The 24,875-nt window shown below is 45.1% G+C and overlaps 1 protein-coding gene and 1 pseudogene across 1 annotated transcript in view; one reads left to right on the forward strand and one right to left on the reverse strand.

Annotated features, from left to right (window-relative positions):
• The window catches only part of ANP32A (acidic nuclear phosphoprotein 32 family member A), a 40,349-nt gene extending 31,742 nt beyond the window's left edge, over nucleotides 1–8,607 (reverse strand). Inside the window, exon 1 of the mRNA XM_012451349.2 lies at nucleotides 8,402–8,607. Within this exon, the coding sequence (XP_012306772.1) occupies nucleotides 8,402–8,455 (54 nt within the window). The 5' untranslated portion in view covers nucleotides 8,456–8,607. The remainder of the gene's footprint in view (nucleotides 1–8,401) is intronic.
• A 12,722-nt stretch (nucleotides 8,608–21,329) lies between these two features.
• LOC105716629 (anamorsin-like) lies at nucleotides 21,330–24,269 on the forward strand (annotated as a pseudogene).
• The last annotated feature ends 606 nt before the right edge of the window (nucleotides 24,270–24,875 follow it).

Genomic DNA, 24,875 nt, shown 5'->3' on the forward strand with positions numbered 1-24,875 from the left:
AGTGCCACAGTTGGAAGTGGGGAAGCAGGACACACCTCAGGCAGTCTACGTGGGGGAAACCAGGTGTGCTCTCCTCTCTCCACAATCTTCCCTGACCCAGCGCTCAAAGTGTGCAATGCACTGAAGGATGGTTCCTGGGTGACAAGAGTGTGGAGAAGGAGCTGGAGGAACATGGCTGCTGGGCGGGGGAGCGGGGGCACTGGCAGCAGGAACTTTTGGAAGATTCTCGTCTGGGGTAAGAGCCCAGGATAATGAGTCCTCATGCCGAGAGAAAGTGTGAGGAAAAAGGAGCAAGATATAAGGAGAGCAGCTAGAGAAGATGGAGTCGGCTGATTTAAAACAGGAGGAGTCATGATTGACCCTCAGTGGAGAGGCCTCACAAAGTTACCAAGGGCATCCTCTCATTCCCCGCAAGCAAACCACAAGTATTGAGTATGAAGAAACCTTAATATCCATCTTTTAATGTCTTTCAAACACTAACAAGTAATGAAACTAATTCGTAGGTCCAAGCCAGTTTTCTTTTTAATGAATGAAAGTATTTTACATGTAGTGAGGGAGGAGCACGCTGCTGGTTTTTCACAGAGCACAGGAATGTGTGGACATACCAGCCAGTGGTGTAAAACATTATTTCTTACTATCAGGATCAGAAAGTTTGAAAGCCACTGATCTCATTCAACACTCCCATTTTAGGATGGAGAAAACAGAGGCCCCATGAAGCCAAACAACTCGTCCAACTTAGTTAACAGCAAAGCTGAGGATGGCATCCAAGTCTTTAATAGTTCCCTGGTAATTTCCTCACCAAACCAGAATCTCCAAATGTAAATACCTCTGGGAAAAACAGTGCTGACTTTAATCCACATTAGAGTAAATAATAGTGTAGTAGTAAGTAAGCCGATCTTTTAGATCTGCTGCCTGGAGCAAGTTTTGGTAAAGGAAACAGGAGCTGAATGAATTCAGGGGGCAACTGTGAAGCTAAAACAAAATAAATCTGAGGAAAAGCGGGGGATTGCAGGGTGTGGCCCAGCAGGCCCAGGACAGGGCTTGATGTGGTAGAAAAAAGGCATTTTTATCTTCTTTGGAGTCTGTGTATCATCCGGACAACTAGTCCTGGACAAGGAGGCTGCTTCCATGTCTGAGAAGGTGGCTCAGGGCCATGGTGCTTTGCTCATCTAGTTACAACAAATTTTATTAAATGAGAAATTCTGAATAACAGATGCCTTCACAAATCTCCGTCCCTGCCAGACTCCATCTCTTTAATGAAAACATCATTGTTGGGTATTTATCATTTGTTGTGTAATTACATTTTTCTTTTTGAGACAGTCTGTCTCTGTTGCCTAGGCTGGAGTGCAATGGTGCGATCTCAGCTCACTGCAGCCTCCAACTCTGAGTTCAAATGATCCTCCGGCCTCAGCCTCCTGAGTAGCTGGGATTACAGGCATGTGCCACTACACACAGCCAATCTTGTATTTTTAGTAGAGACGGGGTTTCACCACGTTGGTCAGGCTGGTCTTGAACTCCTGACCTCAGGTGATCCACCCGTCTCGGTCTCCCAAAGTGCTGGGAATACAGGCGTGAGTCATTGCGCCTGGCCACATAATTATATTTCAAAGCAATATAAAATTCAGAGTCAAGTCCATGTTTCCCTATCCACTTGAAGGCAGTGATGCTGGGGGGCTGGGAGAGGGTAGTTCCTAGGAGACTTGAGAACTAGCTAGAGCAAGGGACAGACTGCCAAAACAGGGAGGAGAGATCCTGCTGGTAAACATTTGTAAAGGACTGCCTCTCTGGACACCAGAGCTATGAGCCTCCTCTTAAACCAAGTTAGAATTCAGGCCAGACAGCTGGACCACAGCCCAATCACCAAGATCTCTGCTCCTTGCCTAAGTGACTGCACCAAGATAGAGAAGGTATGAGATGTCTGAAGAGTATCCTACATAATTTCCATGAAGTTCTTTATTTCAATGTTATGTAATTAATTTGGACTCAAGCTCTGGGATGGCCAGCTCTGAAAGTTCAATCAGGTGTCTTTGCAATGGTATTGAAGAAGGGGGCCAGGCGCAGTGGTTCACACCTGTAATCCCAGCGCTTTGGGGATTCTGAGACCAGCCGGGGCAACATGGCAAAACCACATCTCTACGAGAAGCATAAAATAAATAAATAAATAAAGGAAACAAGCCTCATACTGCTATAGGGAAGAGAAAAAAACAACAACAAAGTAAAGAAGGATGGCCAACTGTGTAAGTCTAGAGTAAGTCACCTTGACAGGCTGTTGGTGCAGCATCTGCATGAGAGAAGGAACTGGAACTGTAATCTGCCGTCATAACACAGCTGCCATTATGGCGACTAGGATTTGTCCCCTTGAATTTATCTTCTCCTCCCCTTGACCTGGCCAATTTTATAACCATTCCTTCTGTTCATTAGCTCAGGTTTAAGAGGCTAGAGGAAAAAATAGTGTTCTGAAACTCAAAAGCCACTATGCTGCTGGTTCATTCCCCAGGAAACACACATGGTGGAAATGCAGCAGGCCAAAACTAGAGATTCCAGGATTATCTGTCGTTTTCAAAGATCTGGGCCCTGAGAAGCTGATGTCAGCCACTGGGTGCACAGCTGCCCCACCTTTGGTTTGAGCCTCAAAGCTCTAACCGTTGCAATCCAAAGCTCCTTCCCTCTATCTCTGAGATGACATCTAGAACTTAAGAGTGGCCATTTAACTACAAGATACCCAGAAGGCTTTGACATGTTGTGAGTACACAATGAAGAATTTCAATTGGCCATTCTCTAGATGATAAGTGCATCTTGATACTAAACCGGTAACAAGGATAATTTCTCTTCCTATGGAGGTTCCTGAGTTGAGTCTGATTTCCACTAGGCACCAATTATTTAAAGGGCACACCAGACATAAAAGGCCATAAACAGACCCTGAGAGTACCACCCAAATATATGGCTTGCCATTTGCTTAAACAAAGCAAAACACCAGATCCCAGAGGCCCACTCTCCAATCTACTGAACCACCCTTTCAGCAAAACTTTTCTGCAAAGGGGGCAGATAGTAAACCTTATCAAGGGACAAAATTGAGAAGACTGCGTAGGCACTTTTATAACAAGAGAAAAATCTAACACATTTCCACAATTTCTTTATTGATAAAAGTCGAGAATATATTGAGTACAACTTTTTTTTTCTTTTGTAATGAGATCTGCTAACGAGACAAGTGGAATTCTTATTTTTGGGGGAATAACATTTCATGTCATTGGGATTCAAAGTCAGGGTTCCATACCAGCAAATTGACTGCAATGTTTACATGTACAAATAATTCTTGTACAAACAGAAACAGGGAGCTCAGTTACAGTTTGGTGATTGCTGTGGTACTCCTGCGACCAGGGGTGGAGCCCAGGAATCTGCATTTTACATGCCCCTAGTCATGGGCCACGTTTGGGATCCAATGGACTATCCAACCCTTGAAGTCTCTGTCCACCAAAGAGGCCTGTGGTTTTACAGTGCGAGAACCCAGCTCTGCCACCTACCAGTTGCTTAACCTCTCCAAAAATCAGATGATTCATCCTAACAACAGGGATGGCATTGCACTGCTTGGCCTACCCTGAAAGAGTTGCTGGGATGATTAACTGAGATGATCCAATGAGGTGTTATGAGTATACTATGTCCCAGATACTAAAGACATGCCAATTATGTTGAGTTTTTTGGCTGCAGATGCAGACTGCCTGAGCAGCTCCTGCTCGTCTTCTCCTTACTCAAAATGTGTCCCCCAGCACCTGAAAGGCCAATCCACTTCAACCTAACCAACGGTGACGTGCTGAAGCAAACTCAGTGCATGGCTTCCCCCATAAAATGATAATCCAGAGCCCCTGGTTCTGAACCTCCTGGCCCTCCAATATCTTCAACCAGGATGCTTGCTATCCACTCTTCATTTCAGTATCTTCAATAATAGGAAACTCTTTCTCTTTCTCAGGTGGCACCATTCCAAAGCTGGAGAAGAAAAAGCTCTTCCTTTCAGCATCTTAAGGAAAAACGGTGCTTCAAAGGAGGCAGTATAGAGGTTGAGTATGTAGACGGGCTGAGTTTGAATCCTGGTTCTGCCACTCACTTGGTCACATGATAACTGTATGCCTCAATTTCCATATGCACAATGACGATAGTAATACCTACCTCATAGAGCTGTTGTGCGACTAAATTAGTTGATACGTGTAATCCACTTAGAAATGTGGCAGACACAGCCTAGTTGCTATGTAAGCATTAGCTGATATTGTTATCATTCTAAACCATGGAGGAGCTCAAAGTAATGCCTCGAAGCACCCTGATATGTCTCGGAGACTAACACTGTCATACAGACGGCATCTACTGAGGGCCAGATAGATCAAGCCAGTTTTGTCATCATTTACTATTAGATTATCCCATTTTATAGGTAAATAAACCAAGCTTCAAAAAGGCAGGTTAACCTCACCAGCCCAAGGTCACAAGGGCAGGCAAACGTATGCTACCTCCTTGTGGCAGGGAGAATTCAAACCCAGGTCTGTATGGTTCCTAAGCCCATCATCTTCACCATGGAGCCCCCAGACTCAAAACTACTATCAGCAGCAGAACTCAACTGACCATGACTATATGGGAACTGAGGCTCAATTTTCTGCCTGCGAGTTCCTGGTTGGCTTGCATAAACTGGAGTTAATATCATGCTACTTGAACCCAATTAGGCAGTAAGTCAGCCTGGAAAACATCATGAGATGTATTCCAAAGGTCAAAGGAAAAGCTGGCTTCCAAGGCAGCCTCTGGCGGACACTGCCATGAAAGTTAGTCTCTGCACAGATACCAGAGTTCAACTCGTGAGGTGCTTAACCAGCACCTATATCGGCTTTTTAAAAGTCCCAGAGACGCCAGCATCGGAGGACCCAACGCGACGAATTGCCTAGCTACAGAGTCAACAGCCGGGAAAGGCGGTTTACTTTTTTCAAAAGCAAACCTTCATCCCTCTCTTTCGGCTTAGGATCTCATTACTATTGTAGCTGCCTCCCCGCAGGCAAAAATAAAAGAGGGAAGGAGCAGGTTAAGACCAAGAGGGGTGCCCCTAGCCTGCAGGGCTCTGCAACATCCACCTGAAACACGGAGCGCGACCTACCTTCTGGGAGAGCCCAGCCCGGGAGGGCGTTTCCCCAACGCATCGACAACTCTTCCCTCCCGGGGAAGAGGCTGCTGTCCTTGGCTTCAGTCAGGGCCACTAGAGTCGCGCGCGCGACACCCCTCACCCCCGCCAAAAGAACCTCATATTTAATGTTCCCCTCACTCTATCACTTCCGCCAAAAAAGCAAACACCAGAGCGATCGGTGCGTCCTTAAGACCACATTTAACTACGTCTGAACGCCTGCAGGAGGAACGGCGAAACCCCGGAGAAGAGGGCGGGGGAGGCAGGGAGCGCGTGGGGGGGGGGCACTTGCACAGAGGATCGTCGTCCTCCCGGCGCCGCGGCCGCCGTGACGCTCCAGCACAGCCTTAAGCCGTTGGCTCGGGGCGGAAAACCCCATCGGGGCTCAGAGCATAACTGGGGGGGTCCCCAAAGCCAGCTCCCCCTGCCGCCTTCGCGCGGGAGGCCGTCGGGGCGATGGCGCAAGACTTCGCTCCCCCCACCCCCCACAGCGACAACAGCCACGGTGACAAAATGGCAGCCCGGCGCCCGGCAGTCGTGCCACAGGCGCGCAGGGCCCTAGCGGCGGCTCCCGCCCCCCAGCAACGCCTCGGCGCCCTTCGGGCTCAGCCCGGGTGGGCCTAGCCGTTTAAAAAAACAAAAACAAAAACAAAAAACAAACAAAACATCTGGACCTCGAAACCAGCCCGGGAAGCCGCGGGGCCCGCCCCGCGCGTATTGCACCCCCTCTGCCCGCCCGCGCCCCGCGCCCAGCGCAGCCTGGAGCCCAGAGCCCGCATTCCGAGCCCCGCGCCCCGCGCCGGGGAGGAGGGGCGGGGCGTGCGGCGCGAGCCCCGGGAAACATGGCTGCTCGTCCTATTTCGGCGTCTCGGCATGGCCACCAGCACCCGGAGCCCAGTTGGGAGAGGTGCCGAAGGTGGGTGTGCGGGGGGCCCAGGGGCAGCGCGGCGGGGAGGGGCGCAGGGGGCGCGCTCCGGGAGCCATTTGTCTTAAGAACGTTTAAAAAAATACAGTTCCTCCTCCCCCACCCCTTTTGTCCCTCTTTCGCTAGCTCTCTCCCCCTCCCCCTCAAATGTGCAGAAAGTGCCCCCTCCTCCGCCACCCGCGCCCCACCCCGCCTCCAGGCAGGGGGCCGGCGTGTGGGCCGCGAGGCTGGGAGGTGAGGGGGCGAAGCGTGAGAAATCGCTCCCAGTTCGGCGCGGTGCGCTCCCCTCCCCAATGCACACACACTCGGGGAAGTTTAAAGAGCCAGTTCGACCCGCTTTCCGGATCGCTCCCGGGGGGCCGGCGGCGTAGGTCGGGTTCGCCAGGCCAGCCGCGCCCCCATACCCACCCGCCGCGACCCCGGTCCCGCGCTCGGCGCCCTTCCCCCTCCGCGCAGGGGGCTTCCGGAAAGTACGCGGGAAGACCGCGGCCCCGGCCCCCTCCCCCATCACCACACCCAGCCCCCAAACGCGAGGCGCCGGGTCTCGGCCGGGACGAAAGCGGCCGGAGAGAGGCAAACCGCCGGCAAATTGTGCGCGGAAACTCCGGCCTCCTCCGGCGGCACCCCCTCCCCTCCTGCGGCCGCCCCCTCCCCGCCCTGCGCGCCATAAGGCACTCGCACGTCTCCAGTCCACAGCTGCGTTAAGGCGGGAGGGGGGAGACAAAAAGGATCTTGTTTTCAAAAGTCTCACTCAGGTTTGGGGGAGGAACTAGGGAAAAGAGGAAGCGAGGCCTGCCTTCGCCGGGATTCGGGTTTAACAGGCTGAAGGGGCCGCAGGCCAGTGCACGGAGCTGCCCAAACTCCCAACTCCGTGGAGCCCGGGCCGCTGAGGCTGGGGGCGTCCTCCCGCCAGCGCGTCCCCGCTCCCCGCCCCAGAGCCGCCAACTCGCCGAAAACACTCAGGTTCGAAAGCGAGAGGGAGGCAGAAATAAAAGCCAGCGTTGGAGTCACCCACCCTCACCTTCCCCCTCCTCGGGGGTGGGCTTTCCCTCCATCCTAGCGATTCCCACCCGTGTAAGTTTCCTCCGGCCGTGCTCCCGCCGCTGCCCAATCAATAACGGCGGCTAGCGGGCAAACTCCCATCCTAGAGCTGCGTGTTTGCCATGCCCGCATAAACGTGGACCCAGCCTGTACCCACCACGGGCGCCAGCTCCGGGCAGCTCGCGTCCTGACAAAGTTTCCCGTGCCCATTTATTAAGCAGGCGCCGAATGGCTGCCGACGAGCCCAGCCCTGAGAAAGCCGGGCCAGGGGTTCGAGCTGGGGGGCACCAGGGCCAAAAGGCTGGCATCTCGGGGAGGCTGGAAGGAGCTGGGGCGAGAGGGGACCGGGACGTAGCCTTTGGGCAACTTGCACCAGCGATCGCTGGAGGCTGGGAGGCGCGGGGATTATCTGTGCCTTTGCACGTTCGAAAATCCCTCCCCCTCCTTCTAATTTATCCTCCCTTCGGAAGGAAAGGAAGAAACATCAGCATCTGGCCCGAAGGTGGGGTGGAAAGAGTGAGGGAGAAAGAGGAGGAGAGGAAGGGAGGCAGAGAAAGGGAGGGAGGGAGAGAAAGGGCGCGTTCACGAACACTACAAAGTTACAAATATGGCTCCCCCGTCTCTCGCCTCATCACTGCAAAGAAATGAAGACGCACTTTAAACTCCAGCCATTCCCAACTCCGCTGCAGCCCCCTCCCCACGCGCTCTCCCCGGGGGCCTCGGCCCACATTTATCAGAAACTAAACCGGACTCGCGAAGCCCCAAACTTATTGTGTGTGCGAGCAAGCGAGCGAGAGAAAGGGAGGGGGGAGGCGCGGGAGGGGGGCGGAAGGGGGGATACATTTATAAAATGTAAAACCCCCTTTTTTTGTTGTTAAATCCAGGAGGCAGCCCCTCTCCTCCTCCTCCCTCGTTAATCTTCCCCCCAGACGGAGTCACGGGAGCAGCGATCTCCGAGGGTGATTTCGCCTCATTCTCTCCGACCCAAACGCGTGCGCCCGCCGGCCCCCGATGGGTGCACACTCGCACGCACACTCTCGCACCCACACTCGCACACGCGGGAGCACACGCACAGGTAGTCACACACCAAGGGCAGCGGCGGCGGCAGCCGGAACATGCTCGGATGGCATTGCAAGCCCCCAGCCTTGCCATTCGCGTGCAGTCCGACCCCCAAACCCACACCTCCCGGGCGCCCCCCCTCAAAAAAAAGTGCCTCCCCCCAGCGCGCACACACACACACAAAGTAGGAGAATGGACCGACAGAGATATTTTTGGCAAATGCTCACATCAGAGGGCGTCCTGTTCCGCAGCTCTAAATGAATCCGTCTGCCCATCTCCATCTCTCGCGCTCTCTCTCTGCAGAGGCTCCCGCGCCGGCGGAATTCAATCAATAAACCCCGAACCCACGGCCGCGCGTTTTAGGACTTTGAAGGCTCAACCAGCTCCGCTCGGTTCTCGAGCCCCCAGCACCCGCGGCGCACACTAACCTGATCGCCGTGGAGGCGGGATCTGCGGCTTCGCGGACGAGCGGCAGCAGCTAGAGCCAATCGCCGCCGAGGGTCTCCGGGCAACAGCCAATGGCAGCAGCAGCGGGGGGGGAAGGGACCAATGGGCGGGCTGCGCAGCCGGCCAGGGAGGCTCGGCCATTTGGTTGTGGTGCCGGAGACGGACCCCTTTAGATTTCGGGGCGGCTGAGGAGCGCGGCGGCTGCTCCGTAGCTGAGTGAGGGGGGTGGGCGGAATGGCGGGGGAAGGGAAGGTGACTGTACCTCGAGGGCCAAGGCGCCCGGCCTCGCCAGCCCGCCGCCGCCTCAGCGTTCGGCCGGGGGCGGGGCCGCAGGTGCGTTCTACGAGGGGGAGGGGCGCGGCCGGAGGGGTCGGGTCGGGGTTCCCCCCCTCAAGCTTAAGGCTTCGCGGGGCGGCGCGACGGGGTTGCAGAAGGAGGCGGGAGGCTTGAGGTCCGGGGGCTGCGGACTGCCTGGCGGGAGGGCGGATGAAAGGCCTGGAAGGAGGGGAGGGGTCAGGGTGCAGTGCGGGGAGGGGCTCGTCTTGTCCCGGGTCCGGCGGGTAGCGCTGGGGAGCGTGGCTGCCCCCGCCACCCTCGCCGCGGCCGCCCTGCCCGCGCGCCCCTTCCCCTCCGGCCTCGCCCGGGTCAGGTCGCCGCCATCGCCACCCTCGAATGCATAAGTCAATAAAAGCAAGATGCTTCCACTTTTGGATGACTTACCGCGCGGTCGCGACCCTTGCTACGAAGAGGCTTTTCAGTTTGCTGTCATGTAAGGTCAGCTTGGAAGAAGTGATCACCAGGAGACACCCAAGATCTTGTTTAGGCAATAAATGAATGAAGATCATGGATTAAGATCTGTTGCTGGATATATAGAATATTAAAACGTGTAAAAGGAGGGTGCTCATAACTCCTGGTTTTCTGGACCAAACATAATTTATGGGCTTTATAGACCTAGTGAAAGAGAACGGCGCACAGTTTATTCCAGTCGTCCACCTGAGTCATTTGGTTCTATTCGGGTTGCCAAGGAGGCTCTAACTGGAGCACTTTCTCCAGGTTTTTCCGCGTGCTTGCCTTGGGTATTTTTGAATCACACTAAGTTTTAAGAGACCTTAAAGCCCTGATGCCTACTGCTTTACCGACTTGTGGCACTAAGTTGGCTGCCTGTAGCTGTTAATAAACCACGAGGATTGTTGTCAACAAGGACAGATACATCCTTATTTTACCTTTCCACACGACTGTATTTTAGTGTCTGTTTCTTCATGTCTCCACTCATCCCCACACACCTCAAGGTAGTTTCTCTTTCTGGATACATGGTGTTTATTTTTCAGGAACATGAGTTCAAAGGGGAAATAAGTATGTATGTTGGGAAGTTTAAAATAATGTTATATAATACCAATACAGTTCCATTCTTAGACGTATAAAGTTGAGGAGGAAATAAAAAGTGACAATGTAAATAAAACACATATAGAATGGTTACACAGGGAAAGAAGCTGTAGTAACTTAAATATTGCAACCTGATGGATCGCAAGCCTAAAGCCCTGCAACTAAGGATTTTACTCAGTAAATTCTTTCAGATAAAGTGATAAATGGAATTTGAAATCTGATGTTTACTCTGAGTAGGTGGGAAATGCAACATAAAAGTTAAAAGTCATTGTTTTATTTCATCTGGGTATAAATCATATAATTTATTTAAATTGTTGACTTAGCTGTCATCCTTAGATTTTGTTAATCTTATTGAAGCCTGTTTGTATAGTTGGAATTTATCCTTTTTTGAGTTTTATTGGCTTCTTTGTAATACATGAGGAACCCCAAATTACCTATTTATGCCATTGAGTCCGCTATTTCCGGATATGGTATTTAAGGTTGTATTCAAACAGAGCTCTTATCAAAACAGGTAAATATAGTGTGTATGATCTATGTAACATAGGATTCCCTGTTTGTGTTCTCTTTGATGGTAAGTGTTCATCTTCAATTTAAAAGTTTAACCACAGTGAAGACTACGCTGCTAGCAATACGATATGAGACAGTGTCTTTCCTTTAATCTCTTAAAAACCAGCCAATCAAATGCAGAGGTATGCCCCATCCGGCTCTGCTAAATAGAAGCAAATAGCTCACTTTATTGTACAAATAGCTCACTCTATTGAAGAGGAAGACTGAGAAGCTCACCCCCTCCTCCATTAAAGAGAAAGTACAGAACAAATTAAAATTAGAACTGAAAAAATCATGACCTGATTACAAAATACATTAAATGTGATAGTTGATTTTAGAAGCATCTTACTTTTATACATTTTGATTACTTTTGTATTAATACTAGAAAATTGAAAGAAGGGTTCACTGTATGTCATTACAAAAGCTGAAATATCCAAAAGTATATGTATGACCAATTAAATATGTTCTGCTTTCCTTACATACTTGAAATAAGAAATTTTCTTTTGCTTTTACAAATAGATCTACTTGTAATAAAGTTTTTATATGATTTTGCTTTTTTATTAAAAAAAAAAAAAGGAATATAGCTTAACCAAAGCTGAGCCATTTGCCCCACACAACATGACCAAATACTTAAAAAAACACTGCTCTTACAATCTTATTTTACAAAGTTGTTTTTAAAATTACATTTCATTGTATATTATAGTAGTAAATGAGTGCTCTAAGTGGCACTGCATTTCAGAAAATATAAAAAGAAGTCCCATATCAAGGAATCCTGGCTGAATTTTGAAACAGTGGGAACAGGTGAGCGTTCCTAACTACTGAGTAATTCTACAATAGGAATTAGGTTATGAAAGATGTAGAGTCTCTAACTTCTGGAACCAGGTTTGATTCACACTGAGAAGAATAAATGAGATACAATTCAAAGTTTGACCCCCTGGAGAGATAGATGGCCAAGGAAGGAAAGATCTTCCTGCCTTCCAGAATATCTTCCATCCAGAATCATTCCAAATAGATGAGCAGCCTATTTTGTTCTCAAAGATATATGAGCAATGAGTATCCTTGGGCTCTTTTGAAATGTATAAGAGAGTACTGTTTTACAAATAACCATATCGTTACTATTGCCATTTTATTGGGCTGGTGCAAAAGTAACTGTCATTTAAAAAAAAAAAAAAAAAAAGGCAAAAACCGCAATTACTTTTGCACCAGCAGCTCATTTGCCCTTGTTTAGTCTCTAAAGATCGAGACCCTTTGATTAGCATCCTTTTTATGAATCAAGCTAATATGCCCACAACTCAACTTTTTGTTATTCAGCTTCAATCACATACACTGGCAGTCGGCCACAGTACTCTCTTACCTACATCATGGTTCTGCTGCTTGGACCCCAAAAATAATGATATGGAAAAACGCCAGCTTAATTATCTTCTCTTTCTTTTGTATATATAAATAGTTTTTAGGAATGTAGATTGTCCTTTTGAAATCTGTGGTAACAAATGTGAAAGCTACTACATTTTTATTTGAATAGCAAAATAATATTGAAGGCTGGGATCTAAAGAGTTAAATATTCCTTATTTTCTTTTGCTTAATAAAGTATTGGATGATTTAGAAAAAAACTTTTTAATGATTGAATAGTTACCTTATCAATGGGTTGGTCATGGAGAAAAAGTACTGTTCGGTGAAAACAGGCATGTATGTGACTTTTAAAATGACATTAATAAGCCAGGCATAGTGGTGTGCCCCAGTATGTACAGCTACTTGGGAGGCTGAAGTGAAAGGATCTCTTGAGCCCAGGAGTTCAAGGACAGCTCGGACAACATAGCAAGATCTGTTTCTCTAAAAAGAAGAACAAAATAATAAAAATCTTAAAAAGAGCTTAAAGATGGTTGGTTTCTTTTGAAAAGGAAAAAAAAAAAAATGCCCTGGTGCTGTGGCTCATGCCTGTAATCCCAGCACTTTGGGAGGCCTCAGGCAGATTGCTTGAGCTCAGAAGTTTGAGACCAGCCTGGGCAACATGGTGAAACCCCATCTCTACCAAAAATGCAAAAAAAAAAAAAAAAAAAAAAAAAATTAGCCTGGCATGTCGGCATACACCTGTGGTCCCAGCTACTCCGGAGGCGGAGGTGGGAGGATCACCTGAGCCTGGGAGGTGGAGGTTGCAGTGAGCCTGCAAGAGATCATGCCTCTGTACTCCAGCCTGGGTGACAGAGCCAGACCTCCTCTCAAAGAAGAAAAAAGAAAAAAGGGCTGGGTGCGGTGGCTCACGACTGTAATCCCAGCACTTTGGGAGGCCAAGATGGGTGGATCACCTGAGGTCAGGAGTTTGAGACCAGCCTGGCCAACATGGTGAAACCTCGTCTCTACTAAAAAAAAAAAAAAAAAAAAAATTGCCGGGCGTGGTGACACGTGCCTGTAATCCCAGCTACTCAGGAGGCTGAGGCAGGAGAATTACTTGAACCCGGGAGACAGAGGTTGCAGTGAGCAGAGATCACATCATTGCATTCCATCCAGCCTGGGTGACAAGAGTGAAACTCCGTCTCAAAAATAAATAAATAAAAATAAAATCACTTGCACACTTGTTTGGAAATCTCTAGAAATTTTGTGGATCAGTTTCTTAAATATATTTATTAAAGACAGTTTTGAAGTAGTAATAAGGAAAGTTTGTTTACTATCCATCAGGAAGAAAACCAGAGCAGTAAGCTCTTACTTTTAGTATTAAGATACGGCTATGAAGGAATAAGAAAATGCCTGCCTTAAAGAGAAATAATGGAATGAGGAGCAATTGTGGTTGAAAAAATAGAAATACAATTAATTTAGAGTCTACTAATTTGTTTTAATCTATCTGGAGTTGAAGTTTACTTCTATGAAGAATACTAAAATCTATTAAGATATGAGGTAGAGATCAGACTTTTTAAGAACTTTTAATATTTTTACTATTTGCAAAGACATAACTTCCATATACATAGTAAAATTATGTATACAATAATTAAGTCCTCTTAGAATCTGTGCTTTGTAATGGCAATTATTTATACGTCTAAGTAATGATCTATTTGTAAAAAAAAAAAATTTGTACAACACCTCTTGAATTAGAGATAAATTTAATGCATTCTGAGAAATTAGTAAATTTTTAACATAGTTGAAATATTGGGTCTTTTCAGGTGAGTATGTGCATACCCTAAACTTTCTTTAGAAGTTCTGAATCCAAGCAACTTTAATATAAAAACCTTGAATTCATTTGTATGTGACAAAATGAGATAGCCATGATAGGTGTTGGAGGACTTTTACTCAGTGGAGGAACATGTTTTACTCTGCTGCATTTTTTTTTTTCTTTCTTTTTAAGACAGGGTCTCACTGTCACTGAGGCTGGAGAGCAGTGATGCAATCATGGCACACTGCAATCTTGACCTGTTGGGCCCAAGCAGTCCTCTTGCCTCAGCCTCCCAAGTATCTGGGGCCACAGGCATGTGCCCCCACACCTGGCTAATTTTAAAATTTTTAATTTAATTTAATTTAATTTTTTTGAGATGGAGTCTTGCTTTGTTGCCCAGAGTGCAGTGGCACAATCTTGGCTCACTGCAACCTCCACCTCCTGGGTTCAATTGATTCTCCTGCCTCACCTTCCTGGGTAGCTGGGACTGCAGGCGTGTGTTACCACGCAGAGCTAATTTTTGTATTTTTAGTGAGATTGGCTTTTACCATATTGGCCAAGCTGGTCTCAAACTCCTGACCTCATGATCTGCCTGCATCGGCCTCCCAAAGTGCTGGGATTACAGGCATGAGCCACTGCACCCGGCCCAATTTTTAAATTTTTTACAGAGATGAGGTCTAACCATGTTGGCTACGCCAGTCTCAAACTTCTGGGCTCAAGCGATCCTCCTGCCTGGGCCTTCCAAAGTTCTGGGATTACAGATGTGAGTCATGGCTCCCAGCCTTGCATTGGTCTTATAACATAATTATGTATCTGAAGTTATTGTATATGCCTTCTTGTATATGAGAATTACCACTTCTACATATATTTATTGAAAGGCAAGTTGAGTAAGTGTGACAAATATTTTTCACTAGGCTAGACCAACTCATGTCTGTGTTTATGTTGAGAAGTAATTCTATAAATAAGGGAGAATAGCAGACAAACTGCTGTATAACAGATGTGTTGATCATGGTATCATAGCACTTTTGTAATAGTGAAAGAAAGAAAAGAAGGGAAGAAGGGAAATGAAAAAGAAAAAACAAACAAAAAACAGAAAATATTCATATGCCCAGGAAAAGGGTCCTGGAGAGTATGTACCAAAAAATGTTTAAAAACTTTGATTACAGTGGTTTTGCATGGGTGGTGAGGTCATAGTGGTTTTTGGTTTTGGGGTCTTTTGTCTATATTAAAGTTTTCCATTGATAATTTTTGCAATTAAACAGTTACTTTAATGGAAATTATAGGTGTCGATGATATGTGGAATGTTTATGCTAGTCAGAATTTTTGGTGAAGACAACAGAAATTTACCCTGGCCAATGCAAGAAAAAGGCAATTTTTATAAGTTTATCACAGAGCCAAGGAAAAACAAGGTCCAGGGAAGAATAAGAAGCCAGGGAAGCTGGCAGTTTGGAGCACAGCCACTAGGTACAGTCTGCAGAGGACCCCACATGTCATCTATATCTTGTGGACTCTGAACCCCACCATACCTACAATGATCTCAGCATCCTGCCTTTTTATGTCACTCCTTCAAGGTTCAAAGCCCTTGGCAAGAAGATTTACAGAATTTACAGATGCCCCAGCTGTCAGAGAAAAAAGATTATCTTCCCCCTTTAGCTTCCACAGTGGGATGTGTGACCCTGCCTCCTGACTATTTTAGGACTCTGCCTAAACAAAGTGTTCTGGTGCTAGGTGACCAAAACCAAAAATCCATGAACATATTCTAACAAAATAATACTATGAAGGTTTCCTGATGATCCATATTACTCCCATAATATCTCCCTTCCTCCTCTCTACTACTTACCAGCAAGAGACTATATCACCTGTTTAGGATCAATGTAAAGCAGAGCTAATACCTGAAATCCCAATTTCTTTTCAAATGCTTCCCTTTCCAAATTTGAAGCCAGAAGAAACATATTACTGCTGATGTCGGTAAGACTTTATCGGCCAGGCATGGTGGCTCACACCTGTGATCCCAGCAGTTTTCGAGGCCAAGGTGGCTAAATCAGTTGAGGTCAGGAGTTCAAGACCAGCCTGCCCAATGTGGTGAAACCCCATCTCTACTAAAAGTACAAAAATTAGTTCAGCATGATGGCGCACACCTGTAATCCCAGCTACTTGGGAGGCTGAGGCAGGAGGATCACTTGAACCTGGGAGGTAGAGATTGCAACTAGCCAAGATGGTACTTAGAGCCTGGGTGACAGAGTCTCCAAAAAAAAAAAAAAAAAAAAAAGAGACTTACCAAAGCAGAGCTGGTGATAACCTTAAGACTTGGAAAGGAAATATCCCCAGTAGAAATATTTGATCTTAAATTACAAGGAATTTAGTCCTAAGGGATAATCTACATATTTCATAAATAAATGCAGATATCTCTGGATATCAAATGATATAAGATCTTGAGCAGTGATCGATTACTGCTAATGGGTTTCTCTCTGCTACTCTGAGGACAAGTTCAGGCTCAAGTGCAGAACTAAGATGAAGGGTATGAGATTTGTAGTCAAAATCTTCTGGAAGTAGGCAGGTGGTCACAGGCAAAGTAAGTGTTCATCACAGGATGCAGTCACTGAAGGACAGTTTTAAAGAAAAAAAGCTGATGGTGAAACGAATGCAAAAACCATAAACACATTGAAGAGGCCTTTATTCCTGGGAACAAAGAGGAAGGTTATCAAGGATGTGCTTGTAGAAAACATATTAACGCTGGAATACTGCCTTCCTTCCCATCATTTCAGGTCAGTTAGCTTACTACTCAGCTAGAAAAAACAAATGATACCCTTGTGACGACTATGAACAATATTGGAATTCAGCTGTTTTGTTTCTAATAAAACATGGTTTAACTGTTACATGGATAGAAGTTTCTTATAAGTGCCAATTACTTCTTTCCAGAGAAGCAGTGCTAAAGATTCTGTTCATTGGTACACTAAGTGTTTTTCATGACCCAGTGTTTTATTTCTTAGAATTTAACTTTTTTTTCTCAAATGATTTAATGAAAATTATGGCAGTCTGCTCATTGTTCACCAAAATCCATTTCCTCTTCTCCCTGAACACAAAGCTTGACTGTGTTTCCTAGATGGCCCTTGCAGTTAGATGGGGCCATGTGACTGGGTGCTAGCTTGTTGATTCTAAGTGGAAGTGATGCTGCCACTTAAAGGCTTGAAAGTGCCACTGCATACTGACGGAGATGCAGTGACCCCCGGGAGCCTTGTATTTATGAGGTGGACCCCCTCTCAGGCTGTGTCTCTTAGAGTCATTTCAGCAACCTTTTTACCTGCCCATCGAGATAAGTTGTGACTGAAGAGAAACTTTTATGAGGCTGTACCATTATATGCTTGTATCTGTTAGTAACTAATACACTAATAAAGGGTTTTTTTGGTCTTGGTTTTCTATTTATTTGTTTTGTAGAACAATTGTAAATGTGAATATTATATTTCCAGTGTATCTGGGCTTACAGGTTCAAAGCACCATAAAACAGATAAAAGGATTACATGAATAACAAGTACTTAATGAAGGAAAGATCAATGCCAGGGAGTCGATAGAAATAACATGCAAATATGTCTCTTTCCCCTAAACTTAGTGCTTGGCTCATATTAAGTATAAAATAAATGCCTCTTGTTTCATCAGTAAATAAACCCCCCTCCCAAGCTGCAGACTGACATTTTAATTGCTCATTGGACGTTTCCAAACAGCTGTCCTACAGGGACAAACCACGTGACATTTCCAAAACGAATCTCTTCCTTGCCAGCCTCTGCCTACTCTGCCTCCACCAAACTACCTTTATCCTCTCGACTCTCCTGTTTTGATTAATGGTACCCTTGGAAGGTCCTCTGTTGACTCCCATAACCAAATAGTTACCTCATCCTCTAAATTTCCAACCACCTTTCCTCCTGTCAGCCCCACTTTTTCACCTCTCTATCCAAGCAAGCTCGCACCCGCTTCACTCTTTCTCGTGTCTACATTGGCACCATGTGCCAAGAATTCCCAGGCTTTGGTTTTCTCACCAATAACATTTCAAAAAAGGATTTAGGACCAACATAGAATTCCCAACTTTTAATTTTGCCAGATAAAGACACTTGTTAAAAAACTTATCTTTTATTGTTCTATAGACTATTTTTAAAGTGGTAATGTAGGGAGGACTCAGCTTTAGAATATAGGACACTCCTCTACATTGAATTTAATTTCATGAGAATTCACTACATTGTTCAAGAATGGCTAGTGGGAAACTCTTGTCTAGACCAGCACTGGCCCTGAGGTCCTGATGTGGTCTTGTGGCCAGATGAATGTTTCTGAGTTCCAGTTCCAGTGCTCCTCCAGTCAACAACAGCCTCTCTGGTTCCCTGTGGCCTGCTCTCCCCTATTCCCTGTGGCCTGCTCTCCCCCACCTGGCATTAAATTCCCAAAAGAAGACCTTACACTACCTTTCCAGTGCTGTCTCTAATTTCCAGGCAAATTAGACCTTCTGTTTTTCCTTTTTCTTTTCTATCCTTGACTATGCAGTTCTTCCACCTGTACACTCCATCATTTTTTCTCCACCACTCAAAATTCTACCCCAAATTTAAGACCACATTTGATACCATTGCCTCCATGGAACCTTTGGTGATCCATTTTGGCCACACAAACAAGAGCCTTCCTCTCCTTGAACTTGCATAACACTATAAAGTATAATAAGTGGCCTCTTTCCACATGCTGTGCTTGTTTAACTCTTTCACAAAATTACAGTAAATCCTTGAAGGTAAGAAAAATGTTGGATCCATTCTTATTACCCCCCCAGTCTTTGAACATTAAAACTTCAATATCTATTTAATGACTTAATACTTTCAACATAGTGAGCTCTAGACTTTAAAAAGTATCTTTGAAAAATTTAAATAACTTTAATCTTCAATGTCAAGTAAATAACAATAGGGTATTGGGGAAACAGAGATTGCCAAGTAACTTACTTTATTCCAGGTTCTATGACCATAACACAGAAGCTTTTCTACTATAAAAATTTTATTTTAGGCCCCTACCCAGGAATTGTCTTGTCTTTTATTTTAGACTCCTAACCAGGAATTGAATTGTCTTAAAAGGCAATTTGTAGGAGAAATAGGAATTACAGATCTTCTTAACTCTGATCTAATTTTGTGCACAAGCCATTTTTACTCAAGGTACTTGTGCACAGCTTTTATTCCTTTAGGTTTTGTATTCATCAAAAAGCAAGAAGGAATGGAATGACAAAACTCGTCTATTTCCCTCCTCACTTTTGAAGGAAATCTGAGCACTTGTATTTCTATGTTCTGTCTTTGACCAAATAAGTATATTTTTCTTTTCTGTTTTTTTTTTGTTTTGTTTTTTGAGACAGAGTCTTGCTCTGTTGCCCAGGCTGGAGTACAGTGGTGTGATTTTGGCTCACCAAAATCTCTGCCTCCCAGGTTCAAGCAATTCTCTGCCTCACCCTCCTGAGTAGCTGGGATTACAGGCACCCGCCACCACACTCAGCTAATTTTTGTATTTTTAGCAGAGACAGGGTTTCACCATCTTGGCCAGGCTGATCTTGAACTCCTGACTTCGTGATTCACCTGCCTCAGCCTCCCAAAGTGTTGGGATTACAGGCATGAGCCACTGTGCCTGGCCAGAAATATTTCTTCCTATAGTGTCCTGTTATTATAAAAATCAATATTGGCTGGGCATGGTGGCTCACACCTGTAATCTCAGCACTTTGGGAGGCCAAGGTGGGCGGATCACCTGAGGTCAGGAGTTCAAGACCAGCCTGGCCAACATGGTGAAATGCTTTCTGCACTAAAAAATACTAAACTTAGCTGGGCATGGTGGCACACACCTACAATCCCAGCTACTCAGGAGGCTGAGGCAGGAGAATCACTTGAACCCGAGAGGTGGAGGTTGCAGTGAGCTGAGATCGCACCATTGTACTCCAGCCTGAGTGACGAGCAAAATGTCTCAAAAAAAAAAAAAGAAAGAAAATTAATATGTATGTAAATTTTAAAGTTTTACCCCAATTATATGAATAATAGAAAAGTCCACAAAGATTAGGTCAAACATATTCTATCTTGTTATTAAATGTTTTATGGAAGGTATGAAAATAAAAGACAGAACCCTGTAAAAATATAATATTTTCTTGGCTCCTAGTACTGGCCAGGAAAATACAATTTAATTTATAATCTGAATTTTAGTCAGAGCATGTGGTAAGAAGCTTTTTATGTGTAGCTGTGCACTACAACTAGAGATGAGAAAAACATAATTTTTAAAAAACATTTATTCCTTTTAAAAAAATAAATTTCTTGACATCCAGTTCTAGTCATGTCTGAGTAGCTGGTATTGGACTCACCCTTCTGATGTAAACAACAATAGAAGCTAGACAAATTATGTAACATGGAAACATGCTGCACTGGATTGCTTTCCTTCCGAAAAAGGAAGCACATGGTCACCCTCACATTCATCCCAGAACTGAGAGATGGAGCCCAAAGAGAGAGCAGCAGTGTCTCTGGGCAGAAGAAACAAAGATCCAAGCTCAGGCCTTCTAACACAGCTGTGTTTGGAGGGTGAAGGTCACGTAGAGGAAGGAGCTACAGAAAAGGAGTCCTCGAAAATTGCATTAAAATTTCCCTGAGCTATTCAGCTCACTATTAAAGTCTTTATTTGCAGGGCAAGACTTCAGAAGGTCTAGCAGATGATAGTTTTTGGGAGGCTGAGAGCTGAACAGAGATTTCAGAGGTTAACAATAATGGAAATATGCAAGAGGTTAGGCTTATTCTAATGTAGGATGTGTAAACCTTCATGAATGCCTAGGTATTCATGGAGACAGAAAGCCCACATCCTAGCATTATGGACCATGAATTACCAGTGTTACACAGTAGGAGCGAGGGCTAAATTTATTTATTTATCTTATTTTTTGAATGTAATACTATTTGTTTAACTCCAAAAATATTTCAACATTCTACACATACAAAAAATAACAAATAACAAACTAACAAATTCTGTTTAAGTACAGAAGATTCTTGATCTTCATTGATGCAGTGGATCTTCGCTTCGCCCACAATGAAGAGTTCTACAGTTTATTTAAAAACAAACAGTTTAAAAACTACCGCACTTAACTGAAACAAAACAAAACTTCTGCCAGCTGACCCCTCCTTTGTCCATGGCTAAGATGACAGCAGAATGCTATGTCACTATATGCAGAAACAAGACAACCTGGAGCTAAATGAATTCCCACTGCAGAGTCAACCGGCCCCAGCCTCACGTGCAGGCCCTGAGCTACAGTCCCTGCAAAAGGCATCTGCTCCACAGCCTCAACGCCAAGCCAGGAGCATCAAGAGTTTGTCTTGTTTGTTTTGTTCATTTTACAAACTATTGATATATACAGTTGATAACTCAGGATTTCTAGCCAATAACCATATAGTTAACACAACTTTACCAAAAAAGAAAAAAAAAAAAAGCCAGAAACAGAAACACGTTCAGATGCCTTGTCACACCAATAGCAAAGTACACAGAGGGAGGAGAACACAAGAGTGCCTTTTCATTTTAAAAATGTTTCTGTGGGGTCGACTGCTGAGGAGAAGCTGGCGGTGAGCCCAGGCAGCAGTTTTTAGGTCCATCAGTACTGCACTGCAGGAATGGCAGATTTGGGGATCTCTGCTGGCCAGTCTGTGTCATCCCAGTGGAGGCTCTGAAAGATCTGGTGGATAAGCTTCAAGTGTTAACTGGCAATGAGGGCCGCGTGTCTGTGGAAAACATCAACCAGCTGTTGCATTCTGCCCACAAATAATCCAGCTTTGACATCATTTTCTCGGGTTTAGTCCTGGGAAGCACCACTCTGCGCAGTGCTGAGATTTTGGCTGAAATTGCCTGCATCCTTCAGCCTGGTGGATGTCTTTTTCTGAAAGAACCAGTAGAGACAGCTGCAGATAACAACAGCAAAGTGAAGACAACGTCTAAGCTGTGTTCAGCCCTGACTCCTTCTGGTCTTGTGGAAGTGAAAGAGCCGAGGTGGGAGCCCTTAATCCCTGAGGGGGTAACAGTCTGTTCAAGAACACCTGGTTATGAAAGTGACAGCCTGCTGTTTGTTCAGATCACGGGCATAAAACCAAACTTTGAAGTGGGTTCTTCTCATCAGCTTAAGCTTTCCATCACCAAGTAGTCATCTCCTTCAGTGAAGCTTGCTGGGTACCCTGCTGCTGCCAAGCTGTGGACCCTCTCAGCCAATGATATGGAGGATGACAGCATGGATCTCATTGACTCAGATGAGCTGCTGGTTCCAGAAGATTTGAAGAAGCCAGATCTGGCTTCCCTGTGGGCTGCTTCTTGTGGGGAAGGGAAAAAGAGGACGACCTGCCAGAGCTGCACCTGTGGCTTTGCTGAAGAACTAGAAAAACAGAAGTCAAGGAAACAGACGAGTTCCCAACCCAAGTCAGCTTGTGGAAATGGCTACCTGGGCGTTACTTTCTGTTGTGCCAGCTGCCCCTACCTTGGGATGCCAGCCTTCAAACCTGGCGAAAAGGTGCTTCTGAGTGATAGCAATCTTCATGATGTCTACGAGGGACCCAACATGGGACATGTCTGCTCCTCTGGCCAACCCCTGTTTCTTAAATCCCACCACTGTGGCTCCTCCCACCTTCTCTGGATTTGTTCTCTGTTTGAGATCCATTTGCAAAGTGGGTGCTTAGCAGACATAGTGAAGCTGGCTGGGGGGCACAGTGGTGTGTCGTACTGCTGTGCATCAAAAGACCAAGGTATTACGGGGTCCAGTTACCCAGAATGGGCTGGGTTTCTTCACCTTGTGTTAAGAGAAGGGAGTGTGTCCTGAAGAAGCCCTTCTCTGGATGTTAAAATGCTGACCAGAATACTCTTGAGCCCAGACATCCTTGAGCATCAATCACTATTGTGATAAAGCTCCAGGCCCCGACCCCAGTCTAATCTCGGCAATGCTTCCACCTACTTGTCTTTCAGAGTTGTTAGTTTACTCCATTCTTTGTGACATGGTCAAGTGTCTCATGATCTCAGGGCACCAGAGGAGTCACTCACTAGTTGCCATGATGATATCCAATGTCCCTCTTCTGCCTTCCACCCCCAGCCCCATTTTACTGTAGCATTGCATCTGTGTCTTGTTGTCATTTCTGTAACCTTCAGGTTTTAAACTTGCTGCGTATCTTGAAAATAAGTAAATAAATAAAATAAAAATGTTTGGAAATATGTACAACTTCGATACAGTTTCAGGGTGCTCCGGAGACCCATGGCCACTTCATGTAAACCACTGACAATTTCTAGAGCACTTTGAGAGACTACACTATGATCATGATCAAATTTTGTAATTAAACCTAATAAGGGCAATGGACACTTCTCAAACAAGAGATGTGTCAATTTGGGAATGTGAGGGCTACATTTAAATAGAAGCTGCCAGAACAAAATTCAACATTCAGAGAAGAATATAATCTAGACCCCATCCACTGTATCAGTTACTATATCCAGCAAAAAAAAAAAAAAAAAAAATCACTGAACATGCAACAAAAAAAGAAAAAGGAAGAAACAAAAATCATGAGATAAAATAGTAAAAGAAGCAGACCCAGAGATGATTCAGATACAAGAGTTAGTGAACAAAGATTTCAAAATAATGATCATTAGTATATTTAAAAAATTAGAGGGAAAGATGGATAATGTGGATGAAAATATGAAGTACTTTGGTAATTTGAATCTATCAATAGGAATCAAATGGACATTTTAGAAATGCAAGTTGAAATATCTGAAGTTAAGAACTATTTGAATGGTTACAGCACCAGTCTAGTTTCAAAAATAGTCATAGAAAATATTCAAATGGAACACAGACGGAAAAAACATAATGAAAAAAAGAACAAAGAGAGAGATGTGGGGCACAGGCAAAAGGGCTAACATATGTGTAATTAGCATTTAGAAAGAGAAGAGAAAGAGAAAGGATGTAAGTAATACTTTTTTTTTTTTTTTTTAGTAGAGACAGGGTTTCACCATGTTAGCCAGGCTGGTCTTGAACTCCTGGCCTCAAGTGGTCTGCCCGTCTCGGCCTCCCAAAGTGTTAGTATTTACAGATGTGAGCCACTGTGCCTGGCCGGATGTAAGTAATACTTGAAAAATAATGGCTGAGAGTTTTTCTAATCTAATAAAAGATAAAGTTCACAGACTCAAATAGCTTCACAAAAAGCTTCATGCAGGATAATAAAAGCACACCTAATCACAGCACAATAAAACTTCTGAAAACTTAAGATAAAAAGAAAATCTCTTTTTTTTTAATACAAAGTCTTGCTCTTTTGCTCAGGCTGGAGTGCAGTGGCATGATCTTGGCTCACTGCAACCTCCACCTCCTGGGTTCAAGTGATTCTTGTGCTTCAGCTGCCTGAGTAGTTGGGACTATATGCATGCACCACCATGCCCGCTATTTTTTTTTATTCTTAGTAGAGATGGGATTTCATCGTGTTGGCCAGGCTGGTCTTGAACTCCTGAACTCAAGTGATCTGTCCTATTTGACTTCCCAAAGTACTGGGATTACAGGCATGAGCCACCACACCTGGCCCAAAAAGAAAATCTTAAAAGCAGCCGAGGCTGGGCTCAGTGGCTCATGCTGTAATCCCAGCAGTTTGGGAGCAGAGGCGGGTGGATCACCTGAAGTCAGGAGTTTGATACCAGCCTGGCCAACATGATGAAATGCTGTCTCTACTAAAAATACAAAAATTAGTTGATTGTGGTGACGGTGCCTGTAATCCCAGCTACTTGGGAGGCTGAGGCCGGAGAATTGCTTTAACAGAGGTTGCAGTGAACCAAGATCGTGCCACTGCTCTCCAGCCTGGGTGATAGAGCAAGAGTCTGTCAAAAAAAAAAAAAAAAAAAAAAAAAAAGCAGCTGGAGAAAAAAGCGATACAGTTTCTCTTGAGGAACAACAATAAAGATGATAACTAATCTCTTCACAAAAATCTGTGGACACCAGAAGACAATAGAATAACATCTTTAAAATGCTGAAAGAAACACAAAGCTAAACAAAAACCCTGTCAACCTAGAATTCTGTTACCCTCCACCAAAAAAAACTTCAAATATGAAAGTGAAAAAATGTCTTCAGACAAATAGGAACTGTGAAGTTGTATACCTAGTAGACTAACATGATAAGAAATCCTAAAGTAATTTATCAGGTCAAAGGAAAA

Source organism: Aotus nancymaae, unplaced genomic scaffold (assembly GCF_030222135.1).
Source record: "Aotus nancymaae isolate 86718 unplaced genomic scaffold, 86718_ANA_hifiasm-v0.15.2.pri h1tg000003l, whole genome shotgun sequence".
Taxonomy (NCBI): Eukaryota; Metazoa; Chordata; class Mammalia; order Primates; family Aotidae; genus Aotus; species Aotus nancymaae.